General features: G+C 39.2%; 2 protein-coding genes across 5 annotated transcripts in view; one reads left to right on the forward strand and one right to left on the reverse strand.

The window, feature by feature from the left end:
- The first annotated feature begins 1,341 nt into the window (after positions 1 to 1,341).
- cbr4 (carbonyl reductase 4) lies at positions 1,342 to 9,681 on the forward strand. Its single transcript, XM_041791862.1, has 6 exons — positions 1,342 to 1,473; positions 2,387 to 2,544; positions 3,555 to 3,675; positions 3,751 to 3,887; positions 5,021 to 5,155; positions 5,243 to 9,681. Exons 2-6 carry the CDS (start codon positions 2,400 to 2,402, stop codon positions 5,419 to 5,421), a joined length of 717 nt encoding a protein of 238 aa, XP_041647796.1. The 5' UTR covers positions 1,342 to 1,473; positions 2,387 to 2,399; the 3' UTR covers positions 5,422 to 9,681.
- Positions 9,682 to 9,816: 135 nt separating this feature from the next.
- The window catches only part of palld (palladin, cytoskeletal associated protein), a 143,043-nt gene continuing 125,682 nt past the window's right edge, over positions 9,817 to 27,177 (reverse strand). For 3 of the 4 annotated variants that reach the window (XM_041791857.1, XM_041791858.1, XM_041791860.1), the window contains 9 exons: positions 27,137 to 27,175; positions 23,923 to 24,144; positions 22,819 to 22,968; positions 22,393 to 22,481; positions 19,891 to 20,023; positions 16,165 to 16,372; positions 15,736 to 15,901; positions 15,499 to 15,632; positions 9,817 to 12,997 (listed from right to left, as the gene is read on the reverse strand). In XM_041791857.1, the coding sequence (XP_041647791.1) occupies positions 12,840 to 12,997; positions 15,499 to 15,632; positions 15,736 to 15,901; positions 16,165 to 16,372; positions 19,891 to 20,023; positions 22,393 to 22,481; positions 22,819 to 22,968; positions 23,923 to 24,144; positions 27,137 to 27,175 (1,299 nt within the window). In that variant the 3' untranslated portion in view covers positions 9,817 to 12,839. The remainder of the gene's footprint in view (positions 12,998 to 15,498; positions 15,633 to 15,735; positions 15,902 to 16,164; positions 16,373 to 19,890; positions 20,024 to 22,392; positions 22,482 to 22,818; positions 22,969 to 23,922; positions 24,145 to 27,136; positions 27,176 to 27,177) is intronic. The other variant, XM_041791859.1, reaches the window with a different exon arrangement.

Raw genomic sequence — 27,177 nt, forward strand, 5'->3', positions numbered from 1 at the left:
CCTTTCCAAAATCCAGGCAAATTCCCCCCAAAAATCAAGGAAATAACCTACAATTTTGGTGAAAATTCTCAAACATATCTATGAAGTATTCCATAAAAAGTACTCTAAAGTTTATCTGAAAAATGTTTCACCAAAAATTCCACAGAAAATTCTTAAAAATTTAGAAAAATCCTTCTCCAAATTTTCACGACAAAGACAAAACATCCAAACATTCAAACAAATCCTTTAAAATGTCCATGGGAATTCTTCAGCGTTCTAAGGAACACCCCCATTTCCAAATTCCCAATCAAATTCCTAAAAAAAATTCTAATTAATTTCATTGATTTCTATAAAAGGCCTGAAAATTTTCCCCAAATTTCCCCAAACATCCCCACAATTTTCCCATATTCCCACCAATACTCCAAAAGAAAAATTCAATGCAAATTTCCCCAAAAACTTCCAATCCATTTAAAATGTTAAAACATTCACACTGAATTTCCATGAGAATACTTGAAAATTTCCAAGGAAATTCCCTGAAATATCCAAATGACATATTATCCCAAATCTTAAGCAAATTCCTTAAACTTTGGTGGACAAAGACCTCAAAAGATCTAAAGCAGGAATTATTAGTTTGTTAAGAAAGTTAAAGTGTTATGTCCCCATATGTGCAGCAGGGTCTTAGGAGGATATAAATATGATTGAACTGAATCTAAAGATAACTAGACACGTATAAATAAACACTGTACTCAAGGGCATGATGGGGAACAATGGCCATACATCACCCCAGATTTGAAAAGCCCAGTAGGCAGTGATTAGACCAGGTGACTCTAAGTAGTTGAACTAACACTGGTGCTTCAACACCGCAGATTAACTCCAACACTTAAGACCATTTCACTCAAAATGGAGAGAAAATTACACTTAGGAAGTTAAAATCAACTCAAAAACTACCTAATCACAGTAACCTGGGTTAATGCATTAAGCCTGCCCCCTGTTTAAATATAGAGATTTTATTTTACCTGTAAAGGACAATTAGTTTTGCAGTCAGCAGTCAAGCATTCTCCCCAGCGATCATGGATACAGCATAAAGACAAAATAAACAGAAACTCAATGAGACAGTGGGCAATTTAAAAACATACAACAATGAAAATACATAGAAAAACGACAGTTAATGAAAGTCAGTGGCTTTAGATATTCCCTAAACCAACACATATCCTTACAGCTTTTTCAGTTTTCAACATCTTATCTGCAAACGTCCATGATTAATCCCACATCAGTGGTACTAAACAAACCTGCATCAGTTCCATGATGTCCTTCATTTGTGCTACCACTGCGCCCTCTACCGACCGATGGCGAGCATCACAACAACAACGAGAAGAAACATGGCGGCGTCCATGAGCAGCAGCTCCTCTGGTCATTTTTAGACTTTTCCCGTCTTTAAATTTCTTTTTCTTCAAGGACCAGTCCTGTCTGGCGGGAAAAACGAGTCTTGAACAGGTAAGTTACAGCTAACGGCATGTTTGTTCATAAATGCTGACATTTTTGAACGGCTGTGAACATTTCCTGACAGTTTCATATAAACAGCAGCCATTAATAGAGCTTTAAATGACCAAGGCTGACCTTATCCACTGTAAATTTAACGTGTTTGCTCGATTCATTCTACCTTATTTCAGCAAGTCTTGTTTTAAGCAGTCTGTAGTCTCAAATCTCCTAAAACTGATAACCTACTACGTGGATATCTACAGTATTCCTATAGAGATTAGGACGAAATTATTAGCTCCCCTATGAATTTTTCAAGTGCTGTTACACAGAGCAAGGAATTTTTAACAAAGCTTTACCAAACATCTGGATGCTTACATTATTTTACTTTGCACACAGTAACAAAATTAATTCCCAAAAACTACCAGGGTCCAAATAGTAACCCCCCTGTATGACTGACCTTTTTGTTTAACCATAGCTTAAACCACTGAAACTTGGGATCTTGTCAAAAAGGGAATGGGTCTGAATACTTTTGAATGTACTGTAATGTGTTGTTAGGTCAGTTGTTATAGTATTTATATTTTCTTATTTTCTTAGATCAAATATTTAATACAAGTCATAATATTATATATCAAATGCATTTTAATTAAGCATTTTAAGGAAGATATTGAAGGGTTGTATATTATTAATTGTCTGACTGTTTTACCTACCACATGTAAAAAATCATAGAAAATGCTCATAAAAATTTCCCATCATTCAATTCCCCACTTTTTCTAAACATCAGTTAAAAACAAAATCTCTCGTCATCTACTATCATACTGACAAAGAAAGATGATCATATTCAAGAAGCTGAAACCAGAAAATGTGTGATATTTGTGCTCCTCTTCACTGTTACTCTTCTGTGCTAATATGCTGCTGTGCTCTCTTGCAGTGCACTGAGGATCATGTCACGGCTGGCTGTGGTGTTTGGGGGCTCCAGAGGCATTGGGAAGGCTGTGTCCCGCCTGTTGGCAGAGAGAGGCTGCAGGGTGGCTGTTGTTTCTAGAAGCGAAGATGCTGCCAGGGCTACTGTGACATCTTTACATGGAGGTAAAGGATTATTGGGCCACTGCTTCAATCTAACTGCAGTCAGGGGCTGTAAACATGGACGTAGCATGGGGGGAAATAGGGTACTGATTGCCCAGCCTACAGCTGGGGCTTGAGACTCACAAAATTAAAAGTCTTTTTTCTTTTTACTTGGTATTATCATCATTATTGAATCAAAAGCAACTAAATGAATTGGTCAACAGGCTGAAATTTGTAACAAATAGAGTAAAATAATATACTGGGGGGAGCCTACTCCTCCTTTCAAAAAATGTCCAAATGGTATATTCCTCCCTTAGTCCTGCACAGTAGAGTAGAGCCTTGAGAAGAGGAGAAGGGTGATTGTAAACTGGATGATGCTTCCTAAACACTTAAAATCAGGCACCAAAAAGCAAAAAGAAAGAACGGCAAAGGAAGGAGGAAAACTGAGGGGAAACAAAAAGCAGGGATGGAGAGCAAGATGAGGATTATGGGAGAGAAAAACACAGGGACAGAGAGAAACATGAGGGTGATGGAGGGGAAAAAAGCAGGGCCTGAGAGCAAGATGAGGATGATGGAAAAGAAAAAGTAGGAAAAACAACAGATTACCTTTAATATTCAAAGTCAACCAGCAGGTGTGAGAAAACAAGAAGAGATTGGCTTATTTATAGTGAGAGTGGAGCATTTTTTTACTGGGCTAGCTGGCTAAGGGGGCCCTGTGTACTTTTCTTTCTGTGGGCCAAAATTCCTAGCTATACCCCTGGCTGCACAGACTCTTTTGGTTTTTCCTTTGATTTCTATTCTTCTTTGAACATAATGTGAAAGAAGGAATTACATAGTTTTCTCCCCAAGTTGATCCACCCACAGTTGATTTCTCTGTCAGACACAGAGTCTTATCTTTGTTTTTCCTGTGGTTGGGTTTAACTAATGTAAGATGAGATACTCCAGAAATTAAAAAGCTCAAATGTAGGCCCTGTAGCTGCTGCTGCAGAATGAGTTCTGGTGTCTTTAAAGTTGTTTTTGCTTCTTATCTCCAGCTGAACATGTGGCTCTCAGCTGTGACGTCTCTAAAGACCAGGAGGTGCAGAAAACTTTTGAGACGATCCAGAAGACCTGTGGAAACATCACCTATCTGGTGAACGCAGCTGGTATCAACAGGTGAGTGGAGTTAATGGTATTTTATACTGAACTTAATGGCTGATCTTCACTGTTTTACTGTGTTTGTTTGATCAGAGATGCTCTGTTACTGAGGACCAAACCTGAAGACATGCTGGACCTGCTACAAACAAACCTGCTGGGCTCCATGTTGACCTGCAGGGCGGCGCTGCGTAGCATGCTGCACACAAAGGGAGCTGCTATTGTTAATATAGGTACTCATAACTGCAAGCTCAGAAGCCTTCAGTGATGTATGTTTTTTTAGTTTAATCACTAGAGGGCAGTGTACATCAGTGTATCTCTCTTTTTAAATACAAGTTTTTTTAACATGTTACTTGAGGTACATTTTTTTCTAATTTAACCTTTTTTACCACAATATTTGATAACAATGCTTTTATTTCTCCTAAATACTTGCCTGTGGTTGATTTTGTGCTGGGTCTGTAACTCATATAACACAGAACACAGTCTAAACCTGCTCTTTTTGATAGGTTTTCAGTGCTAACACTTTAAAACATTTAGTTTCAAGTTGATAAATGATAGTTTTGATCATTTTCTCAGTTGCAGTCCTAACACAGGATTCCTGCAGATCCTTAAACATCATTAAGAAGCCTTCAAATGGATTTTATTTTAGAGTTTAAGTCCATAAATTGGCTTAAAAAGTCTTTTTAAAAGTCTCTTATACAGCAGGTGGTATTGGACATGTCTAGATTCATTATTAAATAGACAATGCCTTGTTAGGATTGTAGCATTTTTTGTGTATTTGTTTATTTAGATGATAGTTCAGTGCATTTCAAAGAACTTTATGGTAGTGTACAATGTTTAAATTCAAAATCCACATTTAGGATAGAGGAAAGGGCTACAACACTGGTTCCCAACCTGGGTCCAGGACCCCCCCAGGGGGGGCGCCAAAGATCTTAGGGCAGGGTGTGAGGCTTTGTCTGCTCCGAGGCTGCAAAATTAGATATGTAAATACTGACTGAACCATGTTAAAGCAGTTATTAAGTAGTTTATACAAAGGTATTTTGTTAAGAAAAGCATGCATAAGCCTTTTTAGGGTTTCTTCAATGAAAAATTTAAATCTATGTTGACTTTTGGTGGCAGTGTGTGTCACTTTTTATTTTCACTTGGGTCCTGGGGGGGCAGCGCTTTATTTAGGTACATGAGGGGGGGCTCCAAGGAAAAATGGTTGGGAAACACTGGACTACAAGATGGATTATCTAGATTGACTTTGTGAGCATTTTTATATATTTTTTTGGCTCATCTCTCTTATCCTCTTGTAGTAGCTAAAACATCTCACCAGTGTTTAATTAGCTGAGCAGTCTAACTGGATGTCTCTTGTTGTTTGAAGGCTCTGTGGTTGGCCTGAAGGGGAACGCTGGTCAGTGTGTGTACAGTGCCAGTAAATCCGGTTTAGAGGGCTTCACTCGCTCCTTGGCTAAAGAAGTGGCCTCACGTGGCATCAGAGTGAACCTGCTGGCTCCAGGTAGGGTCTCCACGTCCTCATAACCTCCCCTCTCAGTCCTTACTTTTCTGTCTTAGTAAAAGTCCTCCTGTTGTGTTTTATTTCTAGGTTTCATCCGCACTGACATGACCTCGGGGCTGAAGGAGGAGGACGGCGCACGCTCCATCCCTCTGGGGAGATTCGGCGAGCCAGAGGAGGTCGCCCAGGCCGCCCTTTTCCTTTTGGAGTCTTCCTACGTTACCGGACAGGTGCTGGTGGTGGACGGAGGACTGCAGCTGGCCATGTAGGGGCTGAGGATTTACTGTGGAGTTATCTTAACACTTAAAACAACAGTGAGGCTGGTGGAGCTTCACTCTGGATCATTATGTCTTGATTAAGGCATAAAAATATTCAAGAATGAGATGAACATCTGACTCTAATATCAATGACAGAGGAGCTTCTGAGTGATCAAATGTGAACACAGACACTTTACTTTTAGACCTGGAGCCTGTTTTCATATTCTTATCTTTTTGTGTCTAAATGAATTGCAATCTGAGTGATGTAAGTCCACGGGTTTATTTCTGTTTTGTCACTGGAGGCTCATAAATGGATTGACATTGTTAAAGGAATGATCTTCCAGAGACAGGCCTGTTTTTATGAAACACTTTCAGGAAAAGTGATTGAAATTTAAATCACATTTCCTTAGAATCTTCCTAAGTTAACTCTTAACACATGCTCCTTCTCACTGGTGACCAACCGCTCCCTCTGGACAGGAGGGGTCAGTCTGACAATTTTTGCAATTATTTAAATATTTGCCTTTATTCTATATTGAAAATATTTACAGTATCAACAAAAGAGTAGCAGGATTAATTTTCATCAGCCCTTCTCACAATCAATCAATAAATGAATCAATCTTTATTTGTATAGTGGCAAATCATTACCAACATTGTCTTGACATTACATTACAAAGTGGGAAGGTCAATAGCAGACCCTCCCACAGCACGTGCCGCATCAGGTGTGTTAAATCCTGCATGGATTCTGACAACTCATGTTAAATATTCAGAATAACAGAGAGTGCATTAAATTAAAGGCAATACTGATATGTTCACTTAAGCACCTCCATGATTTAGTTTCCTGTCTGAATGAAGAAAACCCTAAGAACACTACCACATCCTTGTCATGCATAACAATGCCACACATGGATAAAAAAAAAACAGCTGAGAGCCTCAGACTGATTTAACTCCTGGTTATGGCTTAGTAATGTCAAAGTTATAATAACCAACCTTATTTACACATCATTTATCATCATTTATTTTAAAGTCATAAAGAGGTGGAATTGTTTCCTGATCTCTGGAAAGTTTGTGCATCACAAAAAGAGTCATAACAGACTGTTTTTTGACTTGATTCTGATGATTTCTCTCTTTTATTGAGGAAAAATGTGAACAAAGTGCTGTGCTATGGAAAAAAGTTTAGTTTTTATGATGACATCATACAGCTGATTAGACACTCTAATCCGGGCGTGGTTGCATTTACATCTCATCCAAACCATGCCAGAGCCCACTTGAATCGCACCTGAGACACCCCCCCCCCCTTTGATTGGGGACACAGGTCTATCATCTTTCCAAATTTCCGTTTTACTTGTGGGCATGTTTCAACAAAGTCCAGTTGTTTTCCAGCTCTGTCACTCACTCTTACAGGCTTGTAGCAAATAGAGCACATTCACCTTGGGTGTGGTGTCTTTCCCAGCTTTGACATCTGACTTATAAGATAGGTGGAACACAACAGAAGTTCCTGAATGATGACATTTGGAGATTTTATAGAAAATCTGTACATATTTATGATTTTTTCATGGCACCAGTTTCAAACCAGTTCCTCCACGAAGTCTTCTGAGAGGTTTCAAGGGCAATTGGAGCAACGGTGTGACGTGCAAATCAACACAGACATGCCGCTATTTATACTCCTAGGATATCTGCATGGGTGTTCTCTCTGCTGTTGAATTTTTGCTTTTCATGCAGCTTTTTTCTTTGTCGCTCTTATTCTTCATCTCTTAACCTCATTTGTTAAATCAAAGAGTGCAGAGAGAGTTCTCTCTCTGAGAGAACTGCATTATGCTGCAAAAGTTGCATAAAAATCGTCTGAAAACAGGTGACTGAGAGGCTTTGTGGAACTTGGAAAGACTCCATTCTCCCTTTTGAAATTATAACATTGTTATGTCAGCTTAAAAACTTCTATTTCAAGGTGGAAAATTTACATTTTGCTGCTATAAAACGCTAAAGACCTACTGACAGCAGCACTGGTAGAACAGTAACTCCTGTTCTTGTCAATGCAATGTGCTGATTCTAAAAGTTATTTCATAGTGGTTGCTTCTGATTAAGAAAGTGTGGTAATTAAAAAGAAAAGTTTAATCTTAGTGTTATGCTTGGTGTTTTTTCTGCAGTAATGTTAGACACAAAGAATAATAATATAAGCCTGTCTGGGAATCTTTTTGTGGACTATCTTTGATGCAGCCTTCAAGGACAGCATTTGGAGTATTCCAAAATTGTATAAACCTTCAACTTGTTAGGGCCCAGCATTGAAAGCAGAGAAATTTCCCCCCCAGCAGGCCTCAGCCTGTGCTGGATTGAGGGTAAAGTTTGTTTGAGCTGTAGAAGTGTCAGATTGGATTTCATATTTGTTGTCAGTTGTTTTTTTTCTGTCAGATTTTTACTGAAAAAACATCAGGAGTGATCAAACTCTTTATATGGGTTTCTGGTTGTCCACATCTGTCCTGGCGCTCTCCGTCATTCTGCTGAGTCACTCCTCCCCACCGCAGAAGTCATGGCCTGATATGTGTGTGACACTCGGTCATGACTAACACTGCTGACTCCAGAGTGTCTGGCCCAGTCTGGACCTCTGTGTCCCGAGCCCCTAAATTTGATCAGTTGGTCTTTTTCCATGACTGTAAAGCGCCTGAGCATGTTTTGTCCCCCCCACCTCCCCTGGGAGGCCCGCTCTCACTGACAGCACGTTTCCCCCTCCACCAGCGGCCCCCAGAGCCCACCTCTGGAGGGGCCTGTCGTGGGGCCGGCGTGCTGGGCTACAGCTGGAGGAAATTAGGAAGAGTGGTGGAGGTGGGGGGTATTTTTAGCTCGGGGAATGTTTTGAGTGTCTGGTTTCAGCTCTGGATCTGTGGTGTGGATGGACAGGGTTGGAGGGGACTGTCATGCCCTGTGATGAGATAAGAAGTGCTGCATTTTGTTCCTTTCATTGAGATATGCTGTAAGCCTCCAGATATGAAGCAAGCTCACAGTACTTTTCTGTTTAATGTGCACTCTTTAGCAATTTCTTAAGATGACACAATACTGGAAAATACTGACATTGGACATTTTTTTTTGTGATATTTGTTGTGAAGACTTTTCCCAAACAAATGTAATTAATTCATACAGCAAATATATTCATTTATATGGGGAATAGCATTTGAATATTACCATTTCAAAATTAGGTCTAGTTTTATCTTTATTGGGAAAACATGCTCAGTGCTTGCTGTTAATATTGTGAGAATACGAAGCATGATAAACTCCAGCTGTGAAAATTTAATTGCATTAATCACAATTAACTAAAATCCATGATTAGTGCACAAATTATTATAAACCACACGCTTTATAGTCCCTTTCAGCACACTTTGGTTAAGCCATGTCAGCATCTCCCTCTAATGGCCCAATTCAGTGGTTCCCAACATTTTTTCATTAATCCCCCCTTCATATATCTAAGAAGAGCTGCGCTCCCCAGGACCCACACTGAAAAAAATCGACATTGCTGTCAGAAACACATATAAACTTGAATTGTTTTCATCGTTTAAAATAAAAAAAATTGCCCAAACTACAAGTGTTATAAGCAAAACACCTTGGTATGAACTATTCATATGGGTTTTATCATGATTTTGGGTAGCTTGAGTAAACCTAGTTTTAACAACCTCAGAGCAGACGGGCCAACGTGCTTTGGATCTTCAAATATGATCCTGAGACTAAATAGTGGACAATGCATTGGAAAACACCATCGTCATCATGGATGAAGAAAGCACCACAAAGAAAGTCCAAATTCAAGGTCATATTGGTTTTCTTTGACATTGAGGGGATTATTTTGGAGGTGTGGATTCCAGAAGGGTCAACAGTGAACAAACAGGTTCTAGAAAATCTAAGAGAAAAGTCTGAAAAAAAAGAGACCAGTTCTGGAAAAATTGTTTCCTTCACCATGAATCCAGCTTACACTGTGCTCTCAGTAAAGCAGTTTCTAACCCAAAAATCAAATATGTATACACAGTCCTCGATCACCCTCCCTATTTACCTGATATAGCACTGTAAACGTGTTTCTCTGAGCACAGGTTTCATCTTAGGAAAAAGTCAGAGTCTGTGTCGGCAGTTAGCTAGCTACAGCCGGAGAGTGTCTGAAATGTGGGACTGCTTAGTGAGAAAGTATTTCGTGTTTTCTCCATTTTTATTGTATTCAATTCAGGCCTTTGTCGTGTGATTGCTGCTATTGCCATAATGATAAAATTGTGATTTATTGTGCAGCCCTACTATATGTTGTTTCCTACTAAAGGATGAGGTTTTGTTGTGCTTTGATTGATAGTCATTGTGTTATTTCTGCTGTGGTTGTTGATGTGGTTTTTGTCATCATGTTGGTGTTTTAGGAGGAGCCTGCCAGTCTGTAAAAACACCTCACACTGTCTCTGAAGACTTTTATTAACTTTCATAACCTAAAATAATATCAGGAGAACAATCCATATACAGGCATTGATTGGCATAGAAATGTGCAAACACAGAGGCTGTCAGCTGATGCGAGACAGAAAAGACGTCCACTTTGTTGAGTATTACAAAGGTGATGAAAATACTGGATATAAATATACCTTATTCTTAATGTTTCGCCAGCTTAAAGAGAGAGTAAAGTTGTTTTTATACATCCGGTTTGGCACTGTACAAGTGTCCAAAAATAACATGCAAAGAAAATTGTGTTTGCATAAACCTAAGAGTGATTAAGGCTGTGAATATATTTATAATACAGAGATTGTTTCATCAGTGAACAAAAGGTCGCCGTTATGCCATGATTGCAGGGAGTCTTTTTCTTTCATACAAAAATAAAATGGACAATCTGTGACGTCTGTGAGACAAAAACACTGAAACCTTTCACAGCACCCTCTCTCAGTGAGAATATTTCAATTCAAACTTTGAAAATAAACCGCCAAAGAAAGAAAATTGCAAAAATTACCCAAAATCACCAAAGTTTTCCAAGCTGTCACTTTCTTCTCACCACTGCCAGTCACTTACATCCCTCGATCTCATGTTTATTCACCACCTAAATGTCAACTGTCACAAAAATCTACTTTTCTCTGCCACTCCCTGTATGCTTGATCCAACTGTTCAAAGGGGAACATTCTGGTATTTACAAAACTGAGCCTCTTTTTTTTTTTTTTTTTTTTTGCTTATTTTAGGATCTGCATTACTAATGCAAGTGAATGCCTTGTGTCATTTAACTGCTTCAGTTGGGCACCAGTTGAGCTAGTCCTCCACACACTGTCTGCAGGAATAAATCTTAATTCTTCTGCACATCTTTCCCCAATTTCTCTCTCCATATTTCCTGTCTCTGTTCACCTGTCCTGTGTCATAAAGGGAAAAAAGTACCAAAAAAATGTAGAAAAAACCCTCAAATGAGTAGCTATTGCTCTTAGGGGTACCAAATCAAAGAAAATCCACATTAAATGTCTGATTTTGCAACAAAAACGCTTAGATTGTTATTCTAAGACTGTGACAACATCACAGACAGGATCCCTGAAGTGATAGTTTTTTAAAATTAGCACTAAGAGAAAGCAGCCGTGGTATCACTCTCTTAAAAGCTATCCAACTTTAATGACAAAAGAAGTAATTTCACCTGAAAGAACAGAGGAGCTGCTGCATCCCTGAGTTAAGTGCATTAAAAGCTAACCACCAGAGCTGGGCACACATCTGTTGTCCGTTAATCCCGCAAATGCCAATCCACAGCCAATCAGAGCTCTTTCTTTCGACACAGCAGTGTTTTTAAATATAACATACCTCTCACTAATCCCTGCTTGCATTATTGCTGATGCACCACTCTGCTGCTGCTGGCAAAGCTTCACCTCCTCCACCCCAGCCCCCTCCTTCATAGCCTGAAGCTTGTTGTACCCTCATACTCAGATTCATGCTACTATGGATTAATTGCTTCTAAAATAATTTCATTGTTTTCAAAACACATTGTCATTAATGTATCCATCCATATGGGAGTTTCTAGCCATCCGCCCCCTGGAAATTCAAAGCAGGGAGTATCTTTTGAGCAGAGCCTTCTCTGCAAAGTAAAACTGTATATCCATTTTGGAATAAAATGGTAAGAGTGTTCCTAACTCAACAAGAATTAAAGAGGCTACTTTGCATGGTAATAGATATGGTGTGCCTTAAGCTTTTAACTTGATCTCAGGTGTGCCTTGGGTGAAAAAAGTTTAAAACCACTGAGTTACAAACTAAAAGAGACCCTCTAGAGTGAGGACTGGTTATATATCAAAAACGTTTTTACTAAATTTAGATTTGAAGCCATCCGTGGATCTTTATGGATGCTAGGATTTAATTTTTACTAAGTTTGGACTCAGTCTGCTGCAGCAGAACTGTTTTTGTTGGAATATTATCATTACAAGAGCACAGAAGAGTGGTCAAGTCAGATATGTCATCCTGAAGTCGAAATTCTGACTCGGACACTCAAAGGAGCTTCAGGACTCTGAGTTACCAACAACTGGAACATGGTCAACTTGGGTGTGAAGTCATTCCCAGCAGCACAACAGATGGCCCGTCAGACACTAAACAGGTTTTAACGATAGGATAACTCGAATCAATGGATTAATTATTCAAGATAATGTATTTGTTCACAGATTGAAACTGTGCCTACCTCTACTAACAGAAGATAAAGTACAACACATCAGCACTCTGGCAGAGAAAATCTACTGGAGCATTCAAAAAAATCAGCATCTATTTGTCATTTAGATCCTAAAATATGTTATTCAGGCCCAGTTTAGAAATACCAAAACCCCTTTTAACCTTTCCTGATTCCACATCCATCTATGAGCGTTCTTTCTCCAAACTCTTTTTCCTCCATTGAAAAAAGAAGTTATTTTAAGGCCCGGCCTTTCCCAATGTCGGTCAGCTAATCAATGATAACTAATCAGATACTGTAGATATCAACACTGTGCTACACAAGCCCACATAGTAACACGTTTGTGTTCTCCTTCGTCAAAGCCTCCATGCTTTGAGTCATTCCTTTAAAGACGGATGAGCAAGGCTCTACATATAGATACAGGTTTACTCTGTGTATTTCAAATGGCACCACTTAAACATGCATAGTAAATCTTTGTTTTATTTCTAAACCTGTTTAAATCTTTACAGACATGAAAGGCACTTAAAAAGACAATCCTTTGCAAACAGAGTCTCATGTGAGTTTCTGAGCAGTCTCTCCTTGTCGATCGCTGCAGGTCCAGTTGATAAATGAAGCTTGCGGGAACATTTGGATGAATTCTGTAATACACTGGGCTGTTTCAGACTATAAAACATATGAAATCCACGGCTGCACCAGCTCACTTCGCCCACCCTTTAGTTCTGAGTCCTTCAGTCGGACAGAGTCAGAGCGATTGGGCAGCATTCAGGCATTCTTTGTGGGTTAACGTTGCAATCTTTGTGCCATCATGTGGTCTCTACAGGTCGTCACTTTCCACCAGGCCGCCTGGCAGCGGGCTGGAGTCTGGGAAGAAGGCGGCCTTCACATCCAGGCCTCTCTCTGTCAGTGCGGCGTAGCGGCTGGTGGAGGGACGCACCTTCTTGGGCTTTGGAAGGTTGGGCTGCTGCCACTGAGCTGAGGACGCAGAAGAGGAGGGTTTATAAATTACAGACTCACAAAAAATGATTGATTAAATGCAGAGTTGAAAAAGGAGAGGTCTTAAAACTAAAAAAAAGCAAGGAAATGAAAAAAGTTACATAAAAGAACTGGAAATGTCTGCCAAGTAAAAGAAGGCACAATAAGCTATGATTTAAAGTCATAAAAGTGTCAAAAATACATTTTCCTTAAAGTTTTTCTGATACAATAAAAATCTGGGGAAAGTAATTTTCTCCCTCGATAGCAAAATGCAGAAATTAACCATCAAATGCAATAACAGTCATCTTGAAATGCAGTCACAAGCTGTAAAGCTAATGGATAAAAGTGCGTTTTGTGCTTAAAAGTAAGAAATCATGACTGAATTTACTCAAACAAGAAAGACGACTGGGGTACATCAGGACAGGCATTGTCAGATAGGACCCTCCGTCAAATACAAGTAAGAAACGATACTGGTACAGTCAAAGCATTGCACAGCTGTTCAGTCAGTACGTTTACATGCACAGTTAAGGCAAGCTACTATACATTTTAGTCAATATGCATTTTAGTCACCTACTCACTTCAAGGTGTATTTGGAGGCCAGAAAAGCAACATAAAGTAAAATAACAGAACTAACCTTCTTAACACAAATGTAAGTAACTTTTTCTAGTGATTTAGTCAACTTGAAAGCACCCACAAACAGAGGAAGTTGCATTGAAGGAAGTGTTTCTTTGTGCCTTGATGCAAATGTAACAGTCAATTGTCTACCTCTTTGTTCAGTGTTTCAATAAATGTCAAATTATCCCCATTAGGCTACACAGCTTGGCTTCACATGTGCTATTTTTCCTAATTGGATGGACTGATTGAGGGTAACATTTATTCTGGAGTTTGCTAGTGTTGGTCCTTCTGTTGCAAATGAGCATTTGCTATGGAAAATGCCATTTTTGACGCTTAATAAAACAATTTTCCAACATCTAATACTTACATTTCAAGCTTTCTTAGCCTTCTGTGTATGAAACATAAACTACAAAGATTACAGCAGGCAAAACAGTGCCTAGAAAAGGAATTTACCCGTATGGATGTCTTACCCTTTTATTGATTTTATAAATCAATCATGATCAACATAATTTGACTTTTTAGATATTTTGATTTGTACAAAAACTTTCTTTCTAGAAAGTAATGTCAATTAAATAAAATAAGTAATGGTAAATAAGTGACTGCTGATACATTCACCCCCTTCAAGTCAGTATTTAGTAGAGTCACCTTTGGCTGCGAACACAGCACTGAGTCTGTGTAGATAGGTCTCAATCAAGCTTGCACATCTGGACAATTTTACTTCCCTCTTCTTTGCAAATCTGCTCAAGCTCTGTCAGGTTGCACAGGAATCAGGTGTGAACAGCCCTTTTCAAATCCAGCCTCAAATTCTCTATTGAATTGAGGTCTGGGCTTTGACTCAGTCACTCAAGGACATTCACCTTGTTGTCTTTGAACCTTTTCTGAGTAGCTTTCACTGTATGCTTCGGGTCACTGCCTTGCTGAAAAAAGTTTTCTAGATTTTTCCTTTATTTTGCTGAATTCATTTTACCTTCTTACTGTACAATCCTTCCAGGGCCGACTGCTGAGGAGGGAGCATCCCCACAGCATGATGCTGCCACCACCATTCTTTACAGTGGGGATGGTGTGTTTGTGGTGCAGTGTTTGGTGTCTTGACTGATGGCCAAAAAGCTCCATTTTGGTCTCATCAGACCAAAGAAGTTACTGAGCATGGATCCCCTATCTTTGTTAAACTGACATTAATTTGTAGAAGTATGTTTTCACTTTGATGTTAAACAGTTTTTTGCAATTTTTTGGGTCAAAAAAGCCAAATTATGTTGACCATGATTGGTTTATAAAATCAATAAAAGGGTAAAACATCGCAAGGAGGTGAATATTCTTATAGGCACTGTAAGTAGGCTAGAGCAGTGGTTCTCAAATGGTGTGCCTTGAGACTAGTCTAGGTGTGCCTTGAAAATTTGTCTGGGGCTAGAGTATGTCACAGTGGTAAACCTTACGTTGGGTGTCTCTTTTGCCTTCCACACTGGGACGAGACCTAGCAGGACCAATTATGTGACACCATATGCCAAAGGTCTAACCCTTGATTAATCTACTCGACTGGACTACTACCCTTGCATCAGTATACAAGCAGCTAGAGAATATTCTATCAAAAGAAGTATGTCTGACTCTGCTACGCTACAGACAGTGGTGGTACCGTATGTCCCCTTTAAGCTGGTCACTTCTGGACAGGTGAAAACAGGGACAAGCATTACTACCTTGTGCATTTCATAATCTAGGTGTGTTAGTGGGACTTTCTGACATTGTGTTTGGTATGATTTCACTCAGACTGACATGCTTACATGCATTTAAAATGTCCAATTTCAGTCGTACTTCAGCAATAATTAAATTCCTTCTATCTTCATGTAAACGTACTGAGTGTTTCACTTCTGTGTTTCGGAGTCCAAACTTACTGTGAACATCAAGACGTGCAGTGCTCGACACAATGCCTGCGTCATTCTTGGCTGACACGGTGTACCAGCCAGCGTCTTCTTTCATAGCAGGCTGAATGATCATACACAGGTAGCCACAGTTGTCCTGGTGCATGCTGGGAGAGAAAGTTGACATATATTAAAGGGAAGTGGATGCTAAATATTCTGGTATTATTCCAGGGGCTGAATATCTTGAACAAATGCCAGTTTTTTTTTTACCTGATTCTGTCTGTGTTGTGAGTGAAAGACTCATTCTCCTTCTTCCAGAAGATCTGTGGGTAGGGGACGCCTGCAACCCGGCACTCCAGTCGAACAGGATGACCCTCGGCCACACTTGTGTTCTGCAGCTTCTCCACAAACGAAGGGGCTTTGTGCATCTCTTTGGCTGTGGAGACAGTTACAGATGGGTTATGTTTGATAACACAGGGTACAGATGACATCTGACTTGTCCACTGAGCTGTCTGTGCAGTTTTGAAGTGAAATGAGACATTAAGGAGTAGTGGTGGACTTATTTTATATCACTGATGCTGCAGGGAGATACTAATGTGGCTTGATTGAGGACCTTAATTAATCAGTTAATTAATGCAACTTATCTTTGTCAACCATAGCTGTAAAACATCCTGTGCCCACCTGTTAATCTGTGCATACCTGCTACAATGAGCTCCAGGTTGAAGGAGTTCTGCCCAGCTCTGTTGCTTGCAATGCAGGTGTAAATGCCTGCATCACGGCTTGTCACAGGCTCGATGACCAGTGAGTGCACACCGTTCTCCCTCACCAGCATCTTGTGGGCAGAGTCTGGGCGGATGGTCTGTCCATTCAGCTGCCAGATGAGATCAGGGGTAGGAAGGCCGCTCACCTGAAGAACACAACAAAATTAGAATAAGCTGTCCGTCCATCCATCTAGCCTGCTGCCCACCCATAAAGGGCTGCGTAACAGCGGCAGCAGACTGAGCAAGTTGACCCAGACCTTCCCCTCCCCAGCTACATTTTCCAACTCCCTCTGGGGGATCCTGAGGTATTCTCAAGCCAGAAAGGATGTAAAATCCTTCAAGTGAGCTTATGGTTGTCTACTCTGAAATCTTCTTTCAGTTTGGCATGCCCAGAAGACCTTGAAAGGTAGATTACCAGGAGGTGTGCACGCAAAACCAGCTACTTTGATGCAAAGGAGGCTGTACTCCAAACTCTCTACGAATGTAAAAGCTCCTCACCCTATCTCTGAAGCTGAAACTCTTTTCAACCACTTTCATCCATGATCTCATTCTTTTGGTCAGCTCATGGGGGAAGCGTATTTTTAGTCCCTTTAATGCTTATTTATGTTGGAGCATACAAGAATATTAGCTGCTTTTGTGTATCTACAGGGAGTCCAAAAACAGGGGTGTTTGGTATTCTGCCTGTGTTGTGTTTGCCTGGGGAAACCAGGTTGCCTGCGTGCTTTGTCATGGGAATAAACTGCTTGGAGAAACAATAAAAAAACTCCTCTCTCCTTACAGAGAAACCCTACACCTGCTCCACCCTGCCCACCTGAAAAATGTGCCACCATGGACATGCATGTGTGCAGATAAACAACCCTATTCATAGTTTCCAGAAAGTAGACAAATCAGGGAAAAGTATTTCTGGAAGCTGCCTGTACTTTTTTAGAAGTCGGGACATTTTAAGCATGGAAAGATCGCAAAGCACCACAAATGATCTGGAAATAAATATCTGCTATAAATATCCTAAAGTTAAGGGACGGTTTATTTCTGACTAGGATAAAAAGGCAGGCTTTTTATAGCTGGTTAATTGCAGGACTGTTTTATTTCATTGCGTCTACCAGTTTTCAGAGTTTCTACCAGCTGGAGGAAAGACAATAGAGGACAGAGGACGAAGGAGGTATTAGTCCCTGAAAGATGACACCTCTGAAGTCTCCATTTTCACTTAAAGCCGTTAACATCACGAGGAAGGAAGTGATGAACCATTTTTTTATCCCCTAAAGAAACTGGATTGCGTGTAAAGGAAATTTTTCTTTGGCAGAGCAGACATGGAGCCTCCCTGAAAGTTACACAGACACTGAATTAAAGGGCAGATCTGAAATGGCTTTCTCTATAACTATGATTAACATATTCTCTTTGGTGTGGGCATTTTCCCTTCCAGTCATGTCTCAATTAAATTCTAAAATCATCTCTTCGTCTCTCCTGAATCAAGAAAACCTGCAAGGATTGTCAGCTGTGATTACATGCATTTTAGAAGGAGAAAATCTGAGTGATGTCACCCATCTGGGGGCTTTTAAAGACAATCCCAAGTGGCCAGTATGATTGTCTCAAAGTAACTCTCAGTCTGCTTAAAGACAAAGAGGTGGAGCTGAGGTGGCCTCACGTCTCCTGACAAACATCTACACTGTGCTGGCTTGCAGTAATATCAGCCGCACCCTTAATTATACCTCATTGATATCCTTTGTCAAACCAAAATGGACGAGTTACATCAGAAGAATCAGCCTTTGAAGCGTCGGCACCAGGGTGGGGAACTGGCACTTGCCCCCAGCCAAATGCAGGTATTTTTGTGCAGTGTTGGGTAGATTTACTCAACCTACCAGTAGGTAAAAGTAATGTAACAGAGTGGGCTTTTGCTGTCAGGGCCCCTCGACTTTGGAACGACCTGCCCAAAGAGATAAGGCTTGCAGATTCAGTAACATCTTTTAAATCATTCCATAAATCTCACTTTTACAGAATTCCTTTTATGTGACGCTTCCTTTAACTTATTTTTATAATCATTCTTTTATTTGTTTTGTTGCTCTCACTGCTTTTATCCTTGACTTTTCCTTCCATGGCCATCTTAATATCGTCAGATTATTATTTTTGGTTTTAACTGTTTGTTCTCTTTTTATCTGCTATTAATCTTCTTATTTTTGTTTTAGTGCTAATGATGTCATGTCGTCTTCTTATATGTGTGTTCATGGTTTTTCCTTTTATATAATATCATACTATCCTTCCCTTGTTATTTTTATCTTTTACTATTTTAACTTCCTTCAAGATCATCTATGTCTTTCCCCTTCCTTTCAAATTCTGCTAATTTTGTAGACATCTGTGTCTCAGTTTGTTTTGGCTTTCTGTTTGATTTTCAAGACTTTCTCTGTTTGGTTTACTGCAATCTTTTTGTCTTGTGAATCCCTGAGCTTTTGCTTTTGCTATGTCTGTTAAAGCACTTTGTAAACATTTGTTTTAAAGGTAATATATATATAAAGTTATGATTATTATTATTATTATTTTGTGTCTGTATATTATTCTTGGTAACCCCTGTAAAGAAAATGGTCTATCTATTCTCTCGATGATCTCATCCTATACATGCCTAAGAAGTTCTAAAAACATCCTGTTGTCTTTTAACATAGGAAATGTGGAAATAGCATTATTATTTGTGAGAACAAAAACACACTCCAGCATATCCTTTCATTTTGATAACTCACCTAATATTATAACTTTGTTTATGTAGCAGCATGCATGTGCAGAGGCAAACAAAAGCACAAAATATAAGCGCACATGGCTTTTCTTGCCTCCCAGTTAAGATGAGTTGCAGTTAAATCTGCATTTGAAGTCCTGACTGCAGTGGAAACCCTTACCAGTCTCAAAATAACAAAAAAGTAAACTTTTTTTCTCTTCATGAACCAGACAGAGAGAATGCCAGTATTTCTGTTATTTTAAGATATATTTTTGGCCTTTTTGTGCCTTTATTCAGAGCAAAGGACAGTGGATAGAGTTGGAAACAGGAATGAGAAAGCAGGAGAAGACGTGTCAGCCTTAAACCTGGGTCGGCTGTGTTCATGGGGCGTGACCTAACCACTTGACCATCTGTGCCTCAGCCACTATTTTCTTTAATAGTTTAAAACATCTCCATATATTTAACAGCTTATGACTTGACAATAAGCCCTGACTATTGTACTACACCTTGCCGTACTTCTACTTTGGTTTCATTTAACAACCATGAAGGTTGCCACTGTTGTTCACTGTTGCTGAGGTATGTTAATCAAACTAGATTAAATGTCATTAGACAAAAGCAGTTTCCATCTTTATGCAGAGGACACTCCTTTATTCATGTTCTCATCTACCTATTTTGTCACTGTAATTCAGCAGCAAACACCCGAATAACTGGTTCTGGCCTGTCCAAAGGGAAACTCCAAGGTTTAATTGCTACTTTTACTTGTGTAACTGTAATTGATTCTAATCTCTTAATCAGTTCAATCATTTCTTCCATAATCTTTCCCACTGTAGATTCTTGAACCTGAACCCTCATTTCATGGAAATTGCACTGGTCACCATAAGGTATTTTTTAAACTACATTTATTGTACATCTATGTCTGCACAGGTTGCATTAGGAAAGTAAAAAAGTGAAAAGGTAAGTATCTACCTTGCAGTCCATCCTGCACAGTCGGCCCTCCTGGACGATGAGGTCACCTGGCGCCTGCAGGAAGTGAGGGCGGAAGTGACGCTCCTGGATGTTATCGTTCTCGTCACCACTGTCTCTGGATCTGGATCTGGGTCTGATAGGGAAAAAGAATAAGTTGTAATTGGGATTTATAATAGATTTTTGGAGCTCTTTACCTTTCCTTCTTTCTTTTTTAAAGGTTTTATTTAACATTGTATTGATACAACACATTCAACATAATGTTTGATATGATATGAGATTCAGCCTTGACTTAACTTATTTAGTCTGGAACATGAAATAGTCTGCATTAAATACAAAATAATGCAATATGAAATTATATTATACCAAGCTTACAATGTCAAGCACAACATGATACAGTAAGATCTGATGTCAAACAATACGATACTTTACCATAAATACATTACAATACAATACAAGGGTGAAACGATACTATACGGGTGGATTCCGAGAAAATCGATAGGTCTGAATCTGTTCCTTCCTTTTATTAATAAACCTGCAGTTTCACTGATTCCTTTAAATGTATGTAATATTTTTGGATCATAAAAAAAATAATATTATCCCATTTAAAACTTCAAGGATCTTTTGTGCAGTATAGAAAGCAAGTTGAAAAAATTTCAAAATTTGGTTTGATGCCAATAAATTATCTCTAAATATTAAGAAAACTAAATTTATGGTTTTTGGGACTTAAAGGGAAATTGATGATAATATTAAATTAGAAATTTGTGATGTTAGCACTGAAAAAGTTTGTGAGACCAAATTTCTCAGGGTAGCGATTAATCATAAGCTAACATGAAAACAATATATTGAATACTTTAAAGGAAAAAATTTCAAAGTCAGTAGCAATTCTGTTATTTTGATTATTAGGCTTTGCATTTAATTTATTACTTACTAATTGTTCCCATATATATCTTATTGTTTGGAATTTAGGAGATCAACCTTTAAAACAACTGAAAATTCAATAATAAAACTGCAAAAGCATGTCATACCAATTATCAATAAAGCTGAATTTTTGAATTCCTGTGTTATGAAATTTGATGACCTGTGTTACGACAAAATGCTTGCTTGTTTGATTGCTTGTTGTTTGCTTGTTGAGATATGTTTCTGTTGTGGAGTTAAAATGTGGAATGATGCCATACGTAGATTTAAAAACGTAATTGTATTTTGGTTTTTAGGATTTAAAGATGCATTTTTTAAGCTTACAAGTGTGATTGAGTCATCTGTTAATTTTTCTTTGCATTACTAAAAGTCTGTAGCTTAATTTGATAACAATGTTGGATAGGATCTAATAAGTAGATTGCTTCTGCCTGTGCCTTTTCAGTCATTACTCAATACATGACTACTGGCTTTGTTTAAGGTGTCTATACTTAGTTAAATGTTTGGAATTTGTGTTAAGACTGATCAAAACTACCACTACTGTGCAATAGATATGAATGATATCATACAACACCACAGAAAATGACATGTCATATGAAATGATACTATAGGATATAGTACAAAACCATAAGATTTAATATGACACAATACTATTCAGTGCAATACGAGGTGATGCAAGCATTGCAATATGATATAATGCGGTGCAATGGGATGTGATGCAGTGTGATATGAGACAAAATGTATAGTAAAGGCCTTTAGAATGTATTTAATATCCAAGAGCAGCCTATAACACTGTCCATTCTTTGCAAAAAAAACTGATAATAATCTTCATGCTTTAAGATATTTATTTGCCTGATGACTTGTGGTATTTTTTATTTTTTATTTTTTTTTACTTTTTTTGTGGAAACTTTCCAAATGTATGTTCCCACTGTACAGACAATTCATGCACATTTGTGCCCTTTTCTTTCTTTAACCAGCTACAAAATCTTTGAACTTGTTTTCTCTTTATCTATGATCCCTTTTAACCCTGTGCAGGCCAGGGCTCTGTGCTGAATTTTAATGGCATAACCACTTTTCTACCACTCAGCCAAGGAGGAAGAAGAAAGACAGCAGGAGACACTGATTGTTATCTCACCCAAACGTCTCTGAGCAGTGGGAGTGTTCATCTAGATAACAGACTACAGGTGTTTTTGAATGGGCTCTGAGGAGAGCCTGTGATCCTCTGTGCATTCTAAAAAATATCCTGGGTCTGGATGAATGCAAAGTGTATATACGAGCTGATTAGAGCAGGGAAAACAGATTTAGCAGACAGGTGTTCCCTCTCTTAACGGCTCTCTCTCCTGAGCAGAACGTTCAACAAAAGAGCTGTCATTCAGCTCACAGCAAATATTTGTGTAAATAGCAGCTTCTTTGAACATTTTACATCACAGTAACGCAGTTTTAAATCTGTGTGAGTGACTACAGAAGTTGTGCAGATGGTGCAGAGCCTGTTGCACATGTGTGAGCCAGCCTGCAGCTCCACGTTGTAATTAAAATAACCAGCATGTTTTGTTTGTCTTTCCTCTCTCCTGTCAGCCAGCGAAGCCTCACCTGCGCATATGTCCAGGTGTGGAGCGTTGGCTTCGGCCTCGCTGGTTCACAGCCTGGACCATCATCCTGCCAGTGCAGCTCACTCTGCCCTGTGAGTGAGAAGAGGAGAGACATGAAGAGAAGCAGCTTATGAGGTGTTGACACTCCAGCACACCACAAGCAGAAGTCAGACTGGGAGAGGAAATACAATGTGAGTGCTGGAGCTGAGAAGGCTGAGAGAAAGCCTGTAGCACATGAACTTTTGACACTCATAAGGGCTTTAGTGATTTCCTGTCTCGTTCAACGCCCTCTTCCTCTTCAGGCTGGAGACTTTATCTCCATGCTCATTATTTTCTTGCTAATAGGCTCTGTCAGACATGCACACTTAGTTTTTTTATCTTTTCCTTTTTCAAATTTTTCTCCAGAGCTCTGCACCCGTCTGCTCACCTCGGGGTTGCCTGCCATGATTGTGTAGTTGCCGTCATCATCCAGCGAGGCTGCAGCGGTGTGCAGGGAGCAAGTTCCATCAGCGTCACGGCTGATCCTGTAGTGTTCACTCCTCTTGGAGATCTGCTTGCCATCTTTAAACCAGTACACCTGTGTAACAAGGTGAGAAAGAACACATGAAAACCTACTTGCAATAACAAGCTGACCTTGGTCCTAAGACAAACAGGAATATTATTGAAATAAAACATATGTAATGTAAAATAAGTGACAGCATAAATATTCACCCCCTTTGAGTCAGTATTTAGTAGAGTCACCTTTGCTGCAGTCACAGCACTGAGTCTGTGTGGATAGGTCTCAATCAGGCTTGGACACCTGGACACTGCAATTTTACTCCTTTCTTCTCTGCAAATCTGCTCAAGCTCTGTCAGGTTGCAATAGGTTGTGAACAGCCCTTCTCAAGTCCAGCCACAAATTCCCAATTGGATTAGGGTCTGGGCATTGACATGGCCACTCTAGAACTTTCACCCTAATTAGGTACAGTCAACTGGAAGATTGAGAGAAAATAGTCAAGACTTCAGATCTAGACCTTTGGCCGGAAGGGGGCTTTCTCTAAAACCCAATAAAACCTCCCTCACTTTGGGCTTGTACCCCTTATTTTGCTGCTGAAAATATGGTGCAATGACTGCAAACAAAGAGACTGGACAATTGCAAACTGTCAGGGACTTCCTATATGCATCTGACATTGTTCTGAATATTTTACAAAACATGTTTAAATTGATTTACTGCTGTGCATGTTCCTTCTTTCACCTCCATCTCTCTGTTTTTCTCTCATTTCATCAGTTCATTCTGCAGCCTGTCATCAGCACGTCATTAATGAGGACAGAACCATGCAGTCGGCCCAGTCCGGTGTGTGTTCCTGTAAAAGACCTCCCTTATCACAACACAGAGCATATGTATAATATCTGCACCCTCCGTCATTAATTTCACACATCAGAAACTCCCTAGGCCTCCAGAAATGCCTCTCTCATAGTATTTACCAAACTACATCAATGTCTAATCATCCAGGGTGGTGACATTCTATGAGCAGTATTCATAACCTCCCACCTTTGGTTTGGGGTCTCCATGAACTTTGCAGGAGAAGGTGACTGGCATTCCCTCAAAGACTTTGTAGTGTTTGAGCTTCTGGTCAAAGGATGGCACCACCCCATGGGTGGCAGAGTCTTCATCGTGCTGAACATCGTCGTCTGATTCCTCCACTGGAGAACGCTCCAGACGGAATTCAATCTCACTGATCAGTCGCTGCTCGAAGCTGGAAACTTTGTATTCCTACAAACAAGAGAAAGAAGAGGAAAAAGACTTAGCAAGAGATTATACCTGGTTTGATCATGCGGAAGAGGCAAGCATATTTTAGAGCGTGCAGAAAGCGATCAATAAACCTTGTTTGCCCTCCATCAGATCTTTAAGCACACATTAACCTGTCCTCATTGTCGCCCTAACTACCTACTTTCTCTCTATTTCCAAATGTGCTCCACACAGATGAACCACTCCTCCTCCCCACCAGCTCCATCAATCTGTCGTCAGTGCAGCCCAGCCAAGGCAGAGGGAACATCTGTGGAGTATCATGGTCTGATGACACATCACACAGATAATGACAGGCCTCGGGCACAGCTGCACAACCAGCATTTATCCTGCTAAACTCACTCTGCTGCACGTCAGCGATCACAGAAGTGGCTCATCCAGATCTACTGAGGGATTATCCTGTTATAGAACCAGTGCAGCAGCAGCAGCCAGTTGCCTTTGAGATCTATAACAAAATAACCTTCAATGTATTTTCTCTCCTTTTTGCTTTTTAAACTCAGAGAACACAGCTGCATGCAATGCGTGATGGAAGCACAGACAGAACAAAGTGCATTAAAGTAAAACCAAACATGCTAAAATAAAGCTTGAGCATGAGTCCAAATTATTTCAAACCAACAACACACAAGGGCTGGACCTTACGAACGAAAAACATATCTTGATATTTTTCATCTGAAATGATCTTTTTTTGTAAATGGTTGTCAAAATACCAGACTGATGATTTTTTTTATTATATAAATAAAAATCAGCTTGTACTGAAACCTGTTTGATACCATAGCAACAAAAATAGCTGGCCCTAGCTATTTTGGTGCCCTGCCCAGCACCAGTCACTGGAGACAGGGGGGTAAGGTGGGTTAAATATTTATTATTAGTAAAGAAGTTTAACAGAAGTCTGCAATAGAGTACATTTTTCATTTGATCCCTAGTAAAACAGCAATACATTTTTCAGTAAAATCCTAATTAAATTAGTTATCTTCTAACATTTATTGTTTGAATCTGAATTTCTTAAGATTTTTATTTATATAATTTATTTAAAATATTTTTTTTATCTCTATTACTATTATCATTTCTCTTACTATTATTATTAGTTTTTTTTTTTACTATTATTGTTATTATTATTACTAGCACTATTACTACAGATGCTACTCTTATTGGTCATTTATCGTCAATACTAATTTAGCTTCAGTTATTTTATGTTTTGCAGCTTTATTTGTTTCACCTATGCACACACAGATAGACAGATATATATATATATATATATATATATATATATATATATATATATATATACACTGCCTGGCCAAAAAAAAGTCGCCACCTGGATTTAACTAAGCAAATATGTACGAGCCTCCTATTGGATAATTACTGAATGGGCGATTTTCTTTTAGCTCATCTTTTAGCTGGCAACAAGTTATTTAACCCCAGCTGATGCAATGATGCAATTCAGTTTGCTATGGAGCATAAAGATTGGACTCTGGAGGAATGGAAGGTCATGTGGTCTGATGAGTCCAGATTTACCCTGTTCCAGAGTGATGGGCGCATCAGGGTAAGAAGAGAGGCAGGTGAAGTGATGTACCCATCATGCCTTGTGCCTACTGTACAAGCCTGTGGGGGCAGTGCTATGATCTGGGGTTGCTGCAGTTGGTCAGGTCTAGGTTCAGCAACATTATGTGCGCAAAGAATGAGATCAGCTGACTACCTGAATATACTGAATGACCAGGTTATTCCATTGATGGATTTTTTCTTCCCTAATGGCATGGGCATATTCCAAGATTACAATGCCAGGATTCATCGGGCTCAAATTGTGAATGGTGGTTCAGGGAGCATGAGACATCATTTTCACACATGGATTGGCCACCACAGAGTCTTAACCCTTAACCCCATTGAGAATCTTTGGGATGTGCTGGAGAAGGCTTTGTGCAGTGGTCAGACTCTCCCATCATCAATATTGAAATTAATGCAACACTGGATGGAAATAAATCTTGAGACATTGCAGAAGCTTATTGAAACAATGCCACAGCGAATGTGTGCTGTAATCAAAGCTAAAGGCGGTCCAACAAAATATTAGAGTGTGTGACCTTTTTTTGGTGGCTTTTTTTTTTGCCAGGCAGTGTATATATATATAGATATATATCTATATATATCTATATATATATCTATTTGTGTGTGTGTGTGTGTGTGTATATATATGTATATATATATATATATATATATATATATATATATATATATATATATATATAAAACACTCACTTCCTTCTGAAATGTAGACCATTTAAGCACACAATAATCCAGATAGCTAATTTTAATGTAATATGGCATCAAATAGCTGCTAATAGTTCCTGCAGGAAACAATCTTTTACTGAGTTAGCCTTTGGCCTGGTATCTATTTTTTTAAACAGTTCATTTAAAACTGCTTAAACTCACACACATTGAACTACATCAATAAAAGAAATATTGTCTTATCCTTTGCCATGTTTCAATATCAGTGCTGTAGGGCTAAAACCTCATATCTCCAATTTTCATGATTTTAATTATTTTACTTTTTCATAAATTAGAGGTATTGGTCACCCTTTACATCTGTCAGTGGATTTTAAAAATGATTTTAAACACTGCATTTTCTTTGTTCCCTAAAACGTGACAATTTTGGAGATAGGAGGTTTTGGCCGCACGGCAGGGATTTGTCCAGCCACACAACAGATCCAATAAAAACTGTTAAAGGTGCAGAATTTCCACACATGCTCAGTTAGTGTCTTTCCACTATGCTTACAGGCACACCTGCCTGTGAATGAGCACAGCAAACCTGTATCGCTACCTTTTGTTCCTTTAACAGCTCATTCCCAGACCTGACCCTGTACTTACAAACATAGACTAGCCTTTATACTTAGTGAGCACACTCTAACACGGTGATGTGAAGGAAAACCAGAAGGTGACAGATAAAGAAAAAAAGGATGTCAGAAACCTTTTGAGGGAAAGACTGTCTTTCAGACGACCTGTGTTCCT

The sequence above is a fragment of the Cheilinus undulatus genome, linkage group 7 (assembly GCF_018320785.1).
Source record: "Cheilinus undulatus linkage group 7, ASM1832078v1, whole genome shotgun sequence".
NCBI classification, from domain to species: Eukaryota; Metazoa; Chordata; class Actinopteri; order Labriformes; family Labridae; genus Cheilinus; species Cheilinus undulatus.